This window comes from Archocentrus centrarchus, chromosome 9 (assembly GCF_007364275.1).
Source record: "Archocentrus centrarchus isolate MPI-CPG fArcCen1 chromosome 9, fArcCen1, whole genome shotgun sequence".
Classification (NCBI taxonomy): Eukaryota; Metazoa; Chordata; class Actinopteri; order Cichliformes; family Cichlidae; genus Archocentrus; species Archocentrus centrarchus.
Genome location: NC_044354.1, coordinates 22118931 through 22138151, shown reverse-complemented (window position 1 = coordinate 22138151; position 19221 = coordinate 22118931). Strand labels below are relative to the sequence as shown.

Genomic DNA, 19221 nt, shown 5'->3' with positions numbered 1-19221 from the left:
ACCAGGAGGAACCCAGGACCCACTGTACTAGTGTAGGGCCTGACAGTGGGTCCAAGGAGTTCATCCTGATACTAATGGCAGTCAGGGTACCGCTGCCTAGGCTGTAGAGGTCTGTGTGTCCCTCCATGGATATGCCACCACAGACCAAAACTGTCCAACCACCACACCGGTTATGCTGAACAATGTTACAGGCAGCATAACATTCTACATGACTTCTTCAGACCCTTTCATGTCTATCAGATGTGCTCAGGGAGAACCTGCTCTCATCTATGAAAAGCACAGGGTGCCAGTGGTGGACTGTGCTGCCAATTCCGGTATTCTATGGCAAATGCCACTCGGGCTCCACGGTGCTGGGCAGTGAGCACAGGGCCCACTAGAGGACGTCGGGCACCCAGGCCACCCTCATGAAGTCTGATTCTGATTGAGATATTCACACCAGTGGCCACCTTTCCATCTTTGAATTCAGGTGTTTCCAGTCCGATTGCCACAGCTGTATAAAGTCAAGCACCTAGCCATGCAGTTTGCCTTTGCAAAAATTTGTGAATGATGATGATGAATGAATATGATGATACTTTATTGATCCCCCAATGGGGAAATTACAGTTAATGAACGGATCATCCTTAAGAGCTCACTGGATTTGAGCATGATCCTATAATAGGATGCCACCACTGCAACCAATCAGTTTATATTGTAAATTATATATATATATATATATATATATATATATATATATATATATATATATATATATATATATAGAGAGAGAGAGAGAGAGAGAGAGAGAGAGAGAGAGAGAGAGAGAGAGACTTTTTTCACATGTCTGGAGAAAGAGACATAGACTCTGAAGTCCCAAAAAAGACAAGAGCATGGTTAATGTTCTTCCGGGGGCCTAGAAGAGTACAACAGCTATCTTGAGGCCTTTGTTTCATTCCAGTTTTGCAATAAATGACACAAACAATAAATAATCCTGTTTTAAAGGTTTTCTAGACTCTAGAAATTGAGATAAATTGTGGGGTCGCTGCCAAATCTCACCTGTTATTACACAGCTGTGTGATTTCTTTCCCTCTAGGATCCTAAGTATTCACACTGATGAGATTTACAAGCCCGCTTTAGTGGAAAAGTCATGTCTCTTTATAGCAAAATGGATGTATGCTGAATTTAATTATATTAATCCAAACTCTATGCAAATTTGATTCAGAGACTATAAAACAGGATACGATGTGACCATTATTAAACTGAACAAGATTTTTAGATATATCGTATATTCTTCCTGCACCCTGCTGCTACTTGGACTGGCTCCCTTGTGAAGTGGCTATAATGAGTGGACTGCCTGCCGACCCCCGGCTGGGTGTGGTGTGGTGTAGGGGATTAATGAAGTTGTGGATCTTAAGAGAGATACAGCTGCGCCCAGACAGTCATAATGAACAACCAAGGACCAGACATGGCACTTTTACTAAGTTACCCACTTATGCCTTATGACATGCTGAAGAAGCAGGACTGCTTTTGTTTTGAATGGTTTCACCTTTAATGATGACAAAGTAAACCTTTCAATCCACCAGAGTGCATTACACCCAATAAAATGCACTCCACATAGGAATTTTTGTCTTTTTCTATGGGGACTTATTTGGACTTTGATGATGATCTTTGACACACTGTAGCCCCATCACCTTAAAATCTCAACCTGTCAAAGAAGGGGCGTTCGATTCAATGGATGATGTAAGGTTAAAATAATTTGCATATATATGAAGCCATAAATGCCCACTTAAGATCCAATACTGTCATGTCCCATCACACAGGCTCATAAACTCAACAAGAAGTTGTGTGTATGAAAGGAAAATCATTCTTCTTACAGTATATCAATTATTCATTAAGAACACAGGATGACAAATAACAAAAAGCAGAGAAATATAGAAAAGGAACAAAGGAACCAAACCTGTTCTCCTTGTTACTGCTGCCTGGCACATCTGATGTATGCAGTGAGAAAAGTGACATATTTTTCTACCAAAAATTTGCATCCTTGTTTTTGTACAGAGGGAAAAAGCACTCTTCTCATTTCAGGCCAAACTGCACGGGTTTTGTCAGCTGAATTCTTGACAAGGACATTTTATTCATTTTTTACCCCTTTGGCTTTGTATTGGCTTCAACATAGCAATAGGAAACCACTAACTTACAAACTCTTTAGGTACTGAGCTTTAAGGTAATGTGTGTCGACTGGGGCACATCTGATTCTTTTCTTTTCATGGCAATATGTGTGAAGATGTGTGTGTGTGTGTGTTGTGTGTGTGTGTTAAGACACACACAACACACACACACACACACACATACGCACACACACACACGTACGCGCGCGCACATACACACGCACGCACGCACGTGCCCGCGCGCACACACACACACACACACACACACACACACACACACACACACGTACACATATTTATTTATTTGTTTGTTCATTGAATTGGAAAGACCTGCCAACAGCTTCTCCTTTGGTGCCTTTAAGGGAGAAATTATTATTATTTATATATAATTATTTTTCCAGTTAAAACCACAACTTATCTTCACACTGTAGCACCTCTTTATGAAAGGCTGTCATCTATTGCTTTTATTAGACTAGATGCTGATAAGTGTGCAGGTCTGCATTTCCATAGGAAAATTCAGCCGGCAAAGCTGTGGTACAGATTCAGCTGTTCCTCTTGATCAAATTCAACAACTTCTGAGAAGAATAGCTACTTTCAGCTGCTCCCTTATTCACAACACCACAGCAGGTAACTCTGCATATTTGATTTGGCAGATTTTTACACCAGATGCCCTTCCATACACAACCCCAGAGGGGTTTGTGTCTCCTCCCAGGATCGATCCTGGGATTATTTATTAGGCTTATTAGACGAATGTGTAAACCACTGGAGTCACGTCTGACAACTTCTGAAAAAAGTTCAAAAATCATATTATCCAATGAATCCTGCAAAAAACAAATATTTATATATGATTTTTAGCCTTAACTCAGATGATGATACATAAACCAAAGCTTGAGTATAAGCAATTTTTTCATGTTTTTTCTAAATGTGTACTCACAGAGAGTCAGGTGGTGGTCAGAGCATCAGGTGTGAATGTGTACAAAGTAGGGACTCAGCTGGCCAGGGGGAGCAGCTTAAAGCGACTGGCTGAACCAGCACACAGTGTACACCTGACACACCATTTGTAATGCTGTGCTCTCATGCACACATTGGATCTGAAGCCCCATCATGGCAAATATACATACAGGCTTCAATTAGCAGCCCCACAGACATTATTCAGAGACACTTCAGTCCAGGAAACAGTCCAAAGCAGAGTGACAGTGTAAATCATTAATTCGCCACTTGAGCCACTCTTGCCAGCCTAAATTTCAAAATGAATTTTTTAAATTCAATGGAAAACTTGAAAACATTGAACAAAAGTCTAAATGTTTGTCTTAAATGTTTGAGAGTGCACCATGGTGAACATAATAATTGTTTAATCTTTAGATCGTTTTCAACTTTGTCTTCTATTGATAAACGGTTGTGTCTGTTTTCCGGCTGCCTCCTGATGGTTAAAGTATGTGACTGTGTGTAATCAGACATATAACACACGAAAGGGTAAAACTGTAAGTCAAAACAAACAAACAAACACATTTTGAGACATATGACTGTTCTAAGCACTTTGTTAGTAAATGAAACATATTTTTGTTTAGTGTTGTCAAATCTGCTAAATCATAAACTGTAACCTACACAGAGATTTTTCTTAAGATGAGAAAAATTACAATTCAAAACAGAAGAAAGGCTTTCCAGAGATTCCGGAGATTAGGGAAGTTAATGACTGAATGCCTGTACTAAACTCATATTTGGATAATCATGTATACATCCTGTTGTTCAAAAACAAACTTTAAAATGCAAATGGGATCTTCACTCATTCGACCTATAGCATTCACGTTCCTCATCCTCCCTTCCTCATGGAAGCAGCGGAGAGACGAAAGCAGACTGAATGGCAGCTCAACAGATGAGATAGCAATGTTTAATCCCCTTTTAAAAGAGCTTCATTGAAAACACTGTGAGTGGGGAGGACCAGACGAAAGAAAAATTGGAGCATTGTGCATTGTATAGCCATCATGGGGCCTCTTTGGTCTTCTCTGTGAAGTGACTTTGACAGCTGTGGGGATTAAGGAGCAGCCCAATGTACATGGACCAAACAGCCGGGATTAGACTAGATATGCTCACTCTTGTCTCTGGCTTCTTCACTTAGTAAATCAATAAAACATGATTTTACCACTGTAATGGAGCATGCGTATGTGTGGGACAGAGATGGTGAGGTCGTGAAATAGTGTGGAGAATAAAACCTGCATAAAAGAGGAGAACAGCTCTGGAGGGAAGGAGGAGCCAGCTGCCAAGTGTTCCTGCTCAATCCTACTTAGGCTGCCATAGCTCTGTTTAGACCCAAAAGCAAAGTATATTAGGTGCATGAAAATATGAGTTTTAAAGGCCAAGATTGCAGTTGGACAAACTTTGACAGACTTCTTAAAAATTCAAGTTCAAGAAAAGTGATTTTATAGCAAAATGCCTTTAAGCTAGCCTCACACAAATGCACAAATGCAAATTAGTGTGCAACCTTTCAGGTCAGTTTTGACTTCCAAGGGGTGTTATCCACAGCTGTAGGCCAAAATGCTTACTAGACCTACAATAATTAGACCTATAACAAATCATCTTACAAAACATGTGGCATTGTGCATCCAAAGGATTCAGCTGGTTCCCAGGCCACCTTTAAAGTGGACCTATTATTCTAATTTAAAGTTCCCTTCAGTCGATTCACTCTGTATGACACATATAGTATGGGACATCACGTCCCTGCATGTCCTGCTGAAGACACATCTATTCACACCTTCAAGGCAAATGACCTGTAATGACATATTTGCGGCCCCACTGGCACATATATACCCCGTCATCACAGTCATCCCTCAGTTCTTATGCTCTTCACGTCACTAAGAACACCTCTGCTGAGGCAAGCTAGTTAGCTACTGCTAGTTAGCTCTGTTGTCTGTTAGTCTCGTATGTGGGACAACTAAAAGATTTTGATTTTTCTGTGTGGGAGACTGTTGACTTATGTAAAATGTATCCAGGCATTTAAAAACAATTGTTTATTTAAAAAAAAGATCGGATTTGTATCGGTATCAGCAGATATCCAAATGTAAAATATCAGTATTGGACGTTAAAAAAAGTGGTATCGTGCCATCCCTAATATGAACATCAACTATTTTAACAGTACACTGACTGAAAATAAGGAAAAGTACAAAAGTTCCACATTAAACATTTGACTGTAAATGAGCGCTCAGTAAAATGAAGCTTAGGCATAAGTTCAATAAGAAAGATCTGAAATCATTCATCCACATTCTTTCCCAGGTGTTTGGCCTCTTTTCTTTTTTCATCATCTCCACTTTCCCATGCTGTCAAACTCAATACTGACCTCATCTCTGCTAGTCCAATCATCTTTCTTCCTGCCTTCCTTGAGTCAATCAGCCTCTGCTCGGTGTACAGTACTTTAAATTTCACTGCTCATCTGTCATTCTCCCTTTCAGATTCATTTGTTCAACCCACCACCTCCACTTCACCACCCGAGAGCTCCTACCAAGCCTCCATCTTAGTCTCCACCACCAGTGTCCTGCCTACTTCCTATCTCTACTGGGATTCCCTTCAGCTTAAATGGGCCATCGGAGTCTAATTGCCAAACAACTATTTGTATTATCAATAAATCTTGTTCACTCTCTCCTTGTTGAACTGCCAACCGCCACAACAGTTGTGATCAGAAGTTTGCATGCACTTGTCACAGGCACAAATGCCATAGTAATTTTGGGCTTGTAATATTTTCTTTGAACTGATTTGCTGCAAATACAAGATGAACTCTAGAGCAACACATTTAAAATCTGGCAAAAACTTCCAAAAACAGAAATAATTTTCAGCTTTTATTTGTTTCAGCGTCTGTGTTTAATATCTTATTCGGTCATGATAACAAACATGTTAGCTTGAGCTGTTCTCACCATTATTTCTATGTGAGTAAAAATAGGATTTAGAGACAGATACAAACATAATGATAAGACTGAGCTGTCAAAACTTATTATGCAGCTGAATGGAACATCTAAAAAGTTTTTCTTTTTTCAGTGCGGAGGCGACTTTGAGTTCTTGGGGCAGTTCATGTTTGAAACTGGCTGTTAATAAAGTCCAAAAAATGTACTGCCTGTTCTGAGAAGTACAAATATTAAATCCTCATATAAACAGGCCACTGAGATCTGAGTGTAACCATCTGCAACAGACGCAGCATGACTCAGCTTTTGGTCTTTATGTAGCTGTGCAGATTCACAATGACACAAGAAGATATTTATTAGATGCTCCTAATTTTAAAGCTACGGCTATTCAAAGGCACGCACAGCTGTCTTTGTTTTATGTGTTGTAACACTGCAGTTAGCCTACAATCATTCCTTGTAATGATCCACTAATAGCAGCATGTCTAAAAAAAAAAAAAAAAAATCACTGGACCAGCAGCTTTAAATTACACATGTTTCACGGACTGCTCTACACTTAAATAACCCCTGCACAACTTTGATTATAAAGTTGCAGTTGCAATGTCAGGAGTCTTGTTTTCTTAAGGGAGTGGTTTAGAATTTGCTAAGTGGAACGAAAGCTTAAGAGCAAATAAGTAAGCCTTTCCCAGCTTCACATCTGCCTCTAATCCATAAAATTACACCTGTCACTAGAAAGTTAGATTTATTAAAACTACTTCCTGATCCAAGAAGGAAAAACCATTAAACTGCACAAAGGCCTTCAATCAGCACTTAATTAACGCAGCAACCTTTTTTTCCCCCCTTGTGCTGGCAATCACTTTCCTATCTGCCAGATTAGTTTAAGGATGTGAATGCAGATGGGAAATGACCAAAACAACTTTGAGGCCTGCTAGCAGAGAAAATAAGTATGCAAACAAAATGACAGCATGAGGGAGGGAGGGGAGAGAGAGAGAGAGAATACGGGATGTTGCAATAGTTGATTAACTTTTCTCCCTCCACAGTTGTGTCAACAGACACAGCCTTTCTGTCAAGTCAAGTGTGTCATTTCAGCAAAGAGAACATCGCTTAAATAACCATTCACACGGTGGCTGTGCGCCTCCTTCTAAATGTGGATGATCAGCAACTTTTAAATTCGGCAGTAAAAAAAAAAATCATCCTGGAGATAAGCCCAGTGAAGCCATCTAACTGATGTTACTAACTCAAATTGTGCGTACACAAAAAGTGACAACTACCCTTTTAGCAGCTAATGTGAAATCAGGCAATTGATTTCAGTAGTTATGCATAAATTAAAAAAAAAAATACACATGCTGAAAACTGTTGTCAGTGAGGAAAAGCATTAGTCTTACAGTCATCCACTGTCTTGTCACTGAAGGTCATGAAGATGTTTACAAGTGTTTTATCTCATTCATATCTTATTATTTTTACTAGACAAAGGTCACTAAGGAGCCATTCGCCCACAAATTGATGTATTCTTTTTGAAGAAAACCAATGTATGGGCTGACCTTTGCTGATCGTAGCTGGACTCCTTCCTGCGGCAGTGGAGAGTCACAACTCGGTGGCCTTCACTTCTCACATCCTGACTGACTATCCACTGAGTGGGGTTGCTGGGACGGGCGCCAAGAAACGTCACGCCTTCTTTTAACTTCACTCTGTGGAGAAAAAAACAAAACATGTCCAATCAATGTATATGTACGAGTCACTGGATGGATCTTTTTTTTTTTTTGGTCATTCTCTCCACTAATGTTCGTGCACGCACTGCATCATCTTGCCTTCAACCAGTTGTAAAAATGCGTCTTATTTCATGTTTGCGCATCCTCAAAGAGTGTCGGTGTGCATATGTGCTAAACCCTCACTGGGATTTGATTTAAAATGTATCAAAATGAACAACGTAAAACCTCACTGGGATCTGCCATCTGTGGTAAATGTGCTGTTTGCTATAACATCAAGTGGGATGTGACCGTATCATTATGCTATTCCTCTCCCTTCTTTGCCTCCATCAGTAATAGATTCACTCCCTCGCACTCTGAAAGAAAATTTTATAAAAAGGTTTTTTTTGACTGCAGCAAAACTACAGCATCAATGTCCTTGGCTTAGTGGGCTACAAAGAATGAAAAAATGCCCAAAGGAAATAAAAGAACATAAAGTAAATGAAAACCTTTGTTGAGTGTAACCCATATTATAAAGCACATCCGCTGTACAGAGCCTGATTTAAAGGTAAAAGTGCTGACATAAAATAAATTTAGGCTAATGTTTCAATCAATAACATGGCCCCAGCCCCGTGCGATTTTATGCGAGAGTGGCAGCAAAGTTCCAAGATTGAGGAGAAGACTAAATTATAACAGAAGGCCCAATCACTTTCCCCATCCAATCCATACCAGGTTGGCAGATGAGACCAAAGATAGGGCTTTGCTTTCATCCTGAATTTGTTACTGCACTTTAAAATGCAATTGCATGTCTCTATGCCAATGAATATACAGGCCCTCCTCAGTCAATCCTCTTTCTTTGATGTAATATCGTCTTGTGTTGTGAGGGCAGTTATATGTGAGAAGTGAAATGGGTAATATGACAGATGGTATTCTTCATCTGTCTATAGGAACAAAGATAAACACACTTAAGGGAACTCTGTGTGAGTGTGCACACTCCATGTGTCTGTGTGTGTTTGTGTGTGTGTGTATAAAATAATATTTCTTTGTGTTGCTGTGTTTCGAAGATAATTTGATGTCTTTCTGCCAGCTGCTTCCCTTTGAGATGTGTGCATATAGATGAGACCATATAGAACATTTATAGATTTTTCTACAAATTCACATGTGCAGTCTAGATCAGATGCCACACTTTTTTCGGACAATGCAATCATAGTTTGCCATTTTTCAAACCATGCTCAGAGTACAGTGAATTGTAAGCTCCACTGACAAATGGCAGGTTTATGAATAAAAGGCAATCTTCAACAAGTCAATAAGCAGTCTGTTTTCTTCCCAGTCAGTTGCGAGAGAGTGAATGTGTAGGTAATTGGCACACACATATTTCACCTACTTTGGCATTATTACACTGTCTACCTGTGCAATTTAGGATTCATTTTAAAATCCCTTTGTTCACATGTGAATGCTCGGATGGGCTTGCCCCTAAATACTGTATCTGTCAGAGATGTTACAGTTTTATGCTCCTTGTTGAATCTTTAGGCCGGCTGATCAGCAGCTGTTAACAGTTCCAGACTGGCTTCTGCAGCCAATCGGTCCCTCGAAGCTTCAGCTCTGAAACTCTAACAGTTTTCAAATCTCAGCCAAACACTCGCCATTGCTGTTTAGCCTTTGCAACAATGTCATTCTGTGAATAGTATTATCTTTAATTATTCATAGTTATCCATCCATTCTCTTTCGCTTATCCTTTTCAGGGTCGTCTCAGGACTGGAGCCTATCCCAGCTGTCATAGGGCGAGAAGCGGGGTACACACTGTACAGGTCACCAGCCTGTCGCAGGGCTAACAGAGAGACAGACAAACATCCACAGTCATATTCACACCTATGGGCAATTTAGATTCACCAATTAATATAACCCCAGTAACTGAGGGTCTTTGGACTGTGGGAGGAAACCGGAGAACCTGAAGAAAACCCACGCAAACATGAGGAGAACCTGCAAACTCCACACAGAAAGGCCCCAGTCTTCTTGCTGAGAGGCAGCAGTGCTAAGACCACGCCACTGTGCTGCCCTTATTCATAATCATGTTCTATAGCTTTAATTATTTTCTCTTACTGTTTTGTAATTTGAATTTCCATATTGCTTTAGTAAAACCTGTTTTGCATAAATCTGCTACATAAATAATGTTGACTTGACTACACGTTTGCAGGGAGTGACGCTGCATCCACAGGTGGGATTTATTTGGTTTCATTCCTTTGGTCTTTACATGAGGAGCAATCTTCTATGAGTCATGTTAATGGAACACAACAAGTTGTCACCCCACATGTGTGGGAGTCAACCTATTATTTAACTGATATTGTGCAGCCTGTATTAAGAATCCAACTGTGGATCAAGCAAAGGAAGATGACTGAAGATTAGTGAATTAACACTACAGAGATGTAAATAACCACATGGTTTGATTCTTTTACTACTCAAAACTGGAGGATAATAATGGGCCCAGTTGTGTGGCACCTTCTACGATCCTTTTCTTCAGGTTATTATTATTATTAACATTATTTGTAAAATCTGTAAACTCGTAGAGATATATGCAGTACTTAAATCAACAAGGTGCCCTTGTGAGGAATCTTATCCTTATAGTATTTCTTTCACTCACAGGTATTCATGCCACAAATTGCACAAAAAAATAGATAAATACAAATTGTAACAGGCATACAGTACCAGCTCTGCTGCTTGTTATATTGTCATCACACTTTTGTAGATAATAAAATTCATACTTTTTTTTTTGTGCCACTGCAGTAAGAGCAGTAGCTCATAACAAAAAGCAGTCACAATACAATATATCTGGAATTTTAAAAAGACTCATCGTCCACAGTGTTGGCTACGAGGCTATTATGTATTTGCTTTGAAGGAATGCAAAAAGATCCTGGTCATTAAAATACTTTGGAACGGCATGTAATCACAGGAGGAGGAAAAGTAGCTACATCAAAAAAATTATTTACCACTCCATGTTGTTATGCAGTTACACAGAACATCCCATAATAAAAGCTTCTGTTAAAGCATTAATCCAATCCTGGATTCTTTTTTTTTTTTTTCTATTAAAAAGTAGATTCACTGCTTCAACCAGAGTGAAAGAGAGTGCTATGGTAAAACTTTCCAGTACTGTGCACACAACACAAAAAGCTTGTGTACAGTCCTCCACGGGTCCCAGTGGGTGCAGCGGGGTCTTGTATCTGGTTTCTTTACACTTCAGTGATCAGGATGTCTATCAGTGGCTTCTAGTGAGGTTTCACAATGTTTTTAGTCCCAGAGGGGAACCAGTCATTACTCCACAGACCATATCCGAGTTCACAGAGCAGTTGTCGGAGTGTGGTTCAAGTATCTTTTATTGACTTAATGATCACTTTGGTCTTGTAAGCAGTCGGTGTGGGAGTCACCTGCAGGTTAAATAGCATGCATTCGATCTTAGTGACTGCTGGATTCATGTCGAAACCTCAGTGAGGCAGTGTATACTTAAAATAAAATACATCCATGTAAGGAATCCTCATCAAAACTCATTGCTACCTGTTTTATCATAATATCGTGCTAACATTACTAATTAGCACTAGAAAAAAGTACATGTTTAGAAAAGGCTGATGAGAATATCATCTGTCACATGTCCGTGGCGGTAGGTGACATGTCATGAGAAGTTGTGACAATTCGACAATAGCAGGACAATAATAAACGTTCCAAAATTTCCCACAAAAATTTATGACACAGCCAAAGTCTGTAAAAGAACTGGTATCATTTAATACATAAGTATGGGTATTTTAGTCTGCTAATTGTGATGCAGGAAATAAACTCAAAAGATCTGAAGACCATGGAAATCAACACCAAATGCCATGTTAATCCATTCAGTGCTTGTCAAGTCATCTCAGAAAAGCCAAAACCATGACTCTGTGGTGGATATTAGAAGAACAGTCAGGAAATTGCAACATAAGTAAGCATGAAGAAGGTTTTTAAAAAAAACCATCCAACAATATTCCTATCCCTACAGAGCGATGGCATAAACAAGGTTGAAAGGAGACACTAATATATATAGCCTGCTGTATAAATGCATGAGTCATCGTTATGCTTGCTTTATTTTTATGTGTTTTTCTGCTTGCATTAGACATTTAAAGCTAAACTTAATCACACAGTTGTATGACATCCCAGGACTCAGGTGAAGAATGAAGGGCGAGTCAGAGAGCAATTCCTCTCAAAGGTTTGACAAGCTCACACTCCCCTCCCAAAATGAAGGAAACAGCACTTTATATCAATGCTCCCGGGATCTCCTCAGTCACTAAATACGTCTCCTGTGAAACCACAGCACTGAATTGTGACTGAGGGTGCACTCCCAACACTGTAGTGTTGGGAAGCTGTAAGTTTGAAATCACAGCTATTAAAAATGTAATGTAACTACATTTTTTTTCATCAAACTAGCGAAATTTACTACATTTACAATTTATTCATTTTTGACTACTTTTCTAATGTGTTTTAAAATGGGCAATAAAGTTGAAAAGTTCTAAAAAACAAAACAAAACAAAAAAAACACATACATTCATACCAGGTGGCCTGAAATTCAAGCACTGATGAGGCATTATTGTCCAATGGCATGGGGAGCGTTATTGTGGTAGTCAGTTTGTTGTGGGTGCTAAATATCAAATGAGTGAGTGCAAATGAAATAAAAGACAAAAAAACAAACAAACAAACAAATCAAGTCAGCTAAATGAAGCTTGTCTACACGAGCCTCGTCCCGAGGGCTTTGCTGATTGATGTTGTCATGAAATATGAGGGGGGAAAAAAAAAAGCATCTTTGCAAGTTTGAGGCTGGATTTGATCAACCAGAGGGACATTCTGCTCTGATAGGCTATTACATTGTTAGCTCTGTCAAATCCACAGACAGTATAAAAGATTGATGTAGCTACCGTGACATCACCCATTGGTTTCTGAAGTCCTGACTTGAAGCTTTGAAATGAGCGTTTCCACTTGGCTGCAAAAAAACCCACCACACACTCAGTGGCTAACAACATGTTTCATGCCTCAAAATATCCTACATTTTGAAACACAGTATGGCCAAGGTTTACAAAACAGACTTAATTTTTTGTTCAATCTAACACAAAATCTGTGACTGAGCACATAAACTCAGCAGGAAAATGTTTACAGAGGTCAGGTTTTCCCATACACTTCTATAGGACCAGGAGTCTTTTTGCACTTTCAGATGGAATGCAGGTTTAAGGTACTTCCCCGCTGGCTTAATTTTTGTATTGTTGATGTATAGTTTTATACTGTCTGTGGTCAAATCATTCACCAGACTATTAAGAAGAGAAAGGAGAGAGCTTTGGAAACGCTGTCTGTGAAGTAAAAGCCAAAGTTAACTGCTTTTTCTTTGAGTTATTTTGATAACTTCATGGTTGGACAAAGAAAGCGCTGTGAATTTGTGAGTCCATTTTTTCTGAAAATTTCTGAAACCACTTCTTTTATGTGGGAAAAGAGAACTGTTCAAACTATTTGTGCTTTCAACCAGAAGTGTAAAATGACAATTCAAAAGTTTTCAAAATTCCCTGTGCACAAAAGAATGAATGTTTGACTGTATAAACTACATTAACTTTTTTTTTTTTTTAAACAAACGAATGTTTGACGTTACCCTTTGGTAAACACCAACATTTTTTTCTCTGTAACTGAAAGGGATTACAGTTACATTTATTTTGTAATCTAATTACAGTAGTGCTCTAAGTTGTAACTATTTCCTTCCAGACACTTCAAATCATCATTTCTCTTTCTCAGATAAAGTGCTGGAAATTCTAACCTCTTATTCCTGTATAGACTCTGTTTCTCTCTCCTCCAGCCATTTTCCCTCAGACCTGATTATATGCTCAGACTCCTCAGGGGCTCCTTTAATAAATAGTGATGAGCTAAGTAGGAGAGCTACTTCTCAGCAGGCCAGTGAGAGAAATAAACATTTCCGGGGGAAATCCAATAAGGTTGAGACTGACGATATTCCCTATCCAGCATTCTGTGTCCCGCAACTGGAGCTGCACTCCTGCTTACCTCTGTAGCCTGTTTCCATCAGTCTCTGTTGGGCTGCTCTTGGCTCACTTGCATCACAGGGTTTGGTGACCTATTCTGACCATTTCCCTCCACTGGCTCTTCTGAGAACCATATGCATCGGCAATCAGCAGCTCCCCGAGGAAGCTTTCTGTTTTATTGTGCCATCCCGCCTACATAAACAGTGTGCAGGGAATGCAAGAGCTCAGTGGGAAATGAAGAAAAGAGGGAAGCTGCAGTGTGAGGGAATGGCAGAGAGACAGCAGGAGGACAGTCCTTTGTAACGGTTGAACAGTATAAAGCATTGCACTCATCTGTGAGTCTGCTGCTTCACAGAACATAACTGCTGCAAAAGCAGAGATTGGAACACACACACACACACACACACACACACACATATATATAACATGCCAAAAAATAAAATAATAATTTAAATAATACATTTAAAAACTTTAAAATTTTGGAGAATCTTACAAAACTAAAAAATGTTTTGTTTTTTGTTAAATGTCTTTTGCTGATTTTGTGTTTGCATATGTGACGGAGAGTGTGTGCAGGGGTCATGTATTTTAAATGTTAATATTGTGGAATTTACAAACTCTCCCTTTTGTTAGTGTGCTTCGAACAGGGACGCGGACGTTAGCCGCTGTCCTTTTTTTGTCATACTGACAATATGGCTCAAAGCATGGCAATGCTGACAGAAATGCTTTGACAGCAGTTGAATGGATTGCTATGAAGTTTGGTCAAGGTTACAAAGAGTTTTTACTTATTCTGCAAAATATCTTAGCAGTCATCAGATTGGCTGGCAATACCAGACAAAATCATGTTTCCTATGCAATGTCCCCAAGTCGCCCTGAGGAAAGCTCCTGACAGGTTACAGTGGGTACAGAAAGTATTCAGACCCCTTTAAATTTTTTACTCTTTGTTTCATTGCAGCCATTTGCTAAAATCAAAAAAGTTCATTTTATTTCTCATTAATGTACACTCAGCACCCCATCTTGACAGAAAAAACAGATATGTGGAAATTTTTTACAAATGTATTAAAAAGAAAAACTGAAATATCACATGGTTATAAGTTTTCAGACCCTTTGCTGTGACACTCATATTTAACTCACATGCTCTCCATTTCTTCTGATCCTCCTTGAGATGGTTCTAGTCCTTCACTGGAGTCCAGCTGTGTTTAATTAAACTGATTGGACTTGATTAGGAAAGGCACACACCTGTCTGTATAAGACCTCACAGCTCACAGTGCATGTCAGAGCAAATGAGAATCATGGGGTTGAAGGAAGGAGCTCAGAGACAGAACTGTGGCAAGGCACAGATCTGGCCAAGGTTACAAAAGAATTTCTGCAGCACTCAAGGTTCCTAAGAGCACAGTGACCTCCATAATCCTTAAATGGAAGAAGTTTGGGACAGCCAGATCTCTTCCTAGACCTGGCCATCCAGCCAAACTGAGCAATCGTGGGAGAAGACCCTTGGTGAGAGAGGTAAAGAAGAACCCAAAGATCACTGTGGCTGAGCTCCAGAGATGCAGTAGGGAGATGGGAGAAAGTTCCACAAAGTCTCTGGCATCTCTGGAGAGACCTGAAAATGGCTGTCTACCAAGTTCACCATCCAACCTGACAGAACTGGAGAGGATCTGCAAGGAAGAATGGCAGAGGATCCCCAAATCCAGGTGTGAAAAACTTATCATTCCCAAGAACACTCGTGGCTGTACGAGCTCAAAGGGTGCTTCTACTCAATACTGAGCAAAGGGTCTGAAAATTTATGACCATGTGACATTTCAGTTTTTTTTTTTAATAAATTTGCAAAATTTTTTTTTTTTTTGTTGTTTTTTTTCCTGTCAAGATGGGGTGCTGATTGTACATTAATGAGAAATAAAATGAACTTTTTTTGATTTTAGCAAATGGCTGCAATGAAACAAAGAGTGAAAAATTTGAAGGGGTCTGAATACTTTCCGTACCCACTGTATGTTTGTGTCTCTCAACACAAAGTCCAACTATCAGAGGCCTGTCCTATGAAGCAGGATTGTCTTATCCGGGTAACTTCAGGATTAACTCTGGGTTTTCAGTACTACCAAAGTGGTTTGCTTCTTACTGAGGTATATCGCCATGGTAACTAATAGTATCTTGCAGTTTAGAAGCTACAAAATCATCGCTCATTGACTGTTAAACACCGCCGAGGTTGCAGCACCTTTTCCATCCAGTTTTCCCACGTCTGAATGATAGAGTTGTGATATTGATACTGATAACTTTTTTTTTTTCTTCCCAGGCTTCAAATAACCTTTATTAATATAGTAACTCATTTCCAGTCTTACTGACCAAAGCCCACACATTCACGCCCCTGCTTGTTTCTTTAAGCCTGTATTAGACATTTAATCTCTTCATATTTTCCCCATAGTATAGTTTAAGCTTCCTTTATAAAATGAGTCACTTGGTTGCCAGTACACTTATTGATAATTATGATTGGTCAGATGTTGCTGACGCCACCCGTTTCATGTAAACTTGCAGGGGAAATCCTGGGTATCCAGATAACAGTGGTACCCTGGCTACTTTGAACTTGCTTTGTAGTACAGGCCTCTGGTTAGCATCTTCATAATACTGTCATTCTTAGCATTTTTGCACATTAATGCTGGCTTTCCTTAGAAGAGCTAGGATAATCTATTAACACAATTTATTTTTTTATTATGTGTATAATTATTTGTAACTAGAAATGGCTGCACATTTTTAGTTTAGTTCTCCCACAAGCGTGAAAAGGGAGGCGTCAGGCAGGGATATTCAGGGGTACGCGCTGGTTCTTTTAAGGCCGGAGGGCTGCTGTGCGACATCACAGAGCTCCTAATGCGGTTGCATACACTTAGTCTTGCTGCTTTTAATTCACTCTTCAAGAAATGAAGCACTGCTTGGGTAAGTACAAAAACAGTGACAAAGATAAAGGGTAAAAGAAGTGGCAGAGCAACTGAGTCAATACACCTGAAGCCACAGAGCATGACTGTACTATTTTGTGGTGCTGCTCAACAGTGAAGGAATAAAAAACGATGCTTTGATAGCGTGGATTACAAATAATCCTGATGTACACATGTATGATGTACACAGGCTCAGAGATTTGTAACAGTGACAAAATCCAAATGTTAATCACAAATTTATCAACACAGACCTTCACTGTCATGCTCTCACACTATTGGCCTCACATCAGCTGTTTCTTTAAGTAAATAAAAAAATATAAAAAGAACAAGTAGTTTGCTCTTTTGAGCACCATAATGTCAACATAAAATTTTAAGGATTCCCCACCTACACTTGTAATATACTTGGCTTCAGAAATGCTTTAATTCTTCATGGTGCAGATTCAACAAGGTGCTGGAAACATTCCTCAGAGATTTTGGTCCACGCTGACGTGATAGCATCACACAGTTGCTGCTGATTTGTTAGTGCAACATCCACGATCACTTTGTAATCTGGTAACTGTGATGGCCGTTTGAGTACGGTGAACTCATTGTCATGTTCAAGAAAGCATTTTACGATGATCTGAGCTTCCCGACATGGTGTGTTATCCTGCTAGAAGCAGCCATCAGAAGATAGGTGCACTGTGGTCATAATGAGATTGACATGGTCAGCAACAATACCTGGGTTAGCTGTGGTGTTTAAACAATGCTCCACTAAAGGGCCCAACGTGTGCCAAGAAATTTTCTCCAATTGGATCCAGTGTGTGGTCTTCTGCTGCTGTAGCCCATCTGTTTCAAGGTTTGACCTCTTGTACATTCAGAGATGCTCTTCTGCATACCTTGGTTGTAATTAGTGGCTGCTTGAGGTGCTGTTGCCTTCCTGTCATTTCAAAGCAGTCTTGCCATTCTCCTCTGGCATCAACACGGCATTTTTGCTCAGAGAACTGACGCACAGTGGATCATTTCTTTTTTTGAACCATTCTCTGTAAACCCTACAGATGGTTGTGTGGGAAAATCCCAGTAGATCAGCAGTTTCTGAAGTATTCAGACCAGCAACCATACCATATTCAAAGTCACTTAAATCATCTTTTTTCTGATGCTCAGATTCAACTTCAGCAGGTCGTCTTGACCATGTCCACGTGTAGAAATGCACTGAGTAGCAACCATGTGATTAGCTGTATAATTGAGTAGTTGAATGTAGTTGAGTGTACCTAATAAAGTTGCCAATAAGTGTACAAGGACTATTTTAGCTTTTATTTGATTTACAAAAGGACAGACTAAAATAAACTCTAAAAAAGTCTGAAACAAACAAATACATTAGACTGTTTTGTTCCTTTGGTTCACGTGTCAATGAGGGAGCCACTAAATGTTGGCAACCTGCTCCACATATGGTAGTATTTGCCCAACAGGAGACACATTTGATTGGTTTTTCATTTCAGAATCACACAGCAGAGATTACAGAAGTACCCATTGTTATGCTGAGAGCCCATAAAGGAGAGGGGGGAAAGCATTTTGTATGGAGATCTGTTTGCCAATTACTCTATCTTTTGTGTAGACACAGTATGTGCAAAGAGAGGGGAGCATCTAAAATCCCATATGAAGAATTCATATGATTGCTATCATGGAGTGTGGTTTTGCGGTGTTCTCACAGAATGAGTCCACCTAATTGGATTTTCACGACATCCAAGTGCACAGCAAGAGAAAAAAAAAACATGCAGGGGGGAAAAACACAAGAAGGGAGAAATAGGTTCAAAAATGCTTGGATGTGTTTGCCAATATACTTTAAGACTTATAAAATATTTGCACAGATTTCACTGGATACAAAGTTTTCTATGAACCCAGACTAAATTTCAATTCAATAATGTCACCTGACTCACTGCAGCTAGTTTGAAAGCTTGTGAAACAATTCTGTGAATTGGAGCATCATCCCTTGTTGAAAAATATTACGGTGTATATAGAAGGGCTGATTTATTGGGAGCAGGTAGTGTGGCACAACAAAGGCTGCTGGAAAGTGTGCATTTCCACTCCCTTCTGCACGGGGGAGTGGGGGGTGGGGGTGGAAACAGGCAGCCAAAGGCTAATCTGCAGATGAGCGTGTGAGGCAATCATGACGCCTTTCATTCTGAGCAAAACAGCAACAGCACAAATGCAAATGTACACAGGCACACGTGTACTCACGCATGTATGGCTTGAACATGCACTCAGGCAAACACAGAAACATGCACTCACAGGAGCGGGCCTGGGACAAAGATAATGTCACACTGTTACCCTTGGCAAGAAACTGAACTGCACACTTTTCCTTTTTTTTTTTTTTTTTTTTTTAGCTCATTTTCTATTTATTTCCAATTTTGAGGAAATAGGGGAAATAAATAAAAGCATGCTCACATATGATTAGTAAATGGGAAGCAGTGCTGACATTGATGTCTCACCTCTGGTTTCATGCAGTGGATGGGAGAGAGCCAAAGGTTCCAAAAGATGAGTGATGGTGAGGATCTCAAACTTAGGTTTACCTAAGTAGATTTTAC

General features: G+C 39.6%; 1 protein-coding gene across 1 annotated transcript in view; it reads right to left on the bottom strand.

The window, feature by feature from the left end:
* si:dkeyp-14d3.1 (transmembrane protein 132C) overlaps positions 1 to 19221 on the bottom strand; it is a 145016-nt gene that overhangs the window by 68680 nt on the left and 57115 nt on the right. The window contains exon 3 of the mRNA XM_030737571.1: positions 7567 to 7713. Within this exon, the coding sequence (XP_030593431.1) occupies positions 7567 to 7713 (147 nt within the window). The remainder of the gene's footprint in view (positions 1 to 7566; positions 7714 to 19221) is intronic.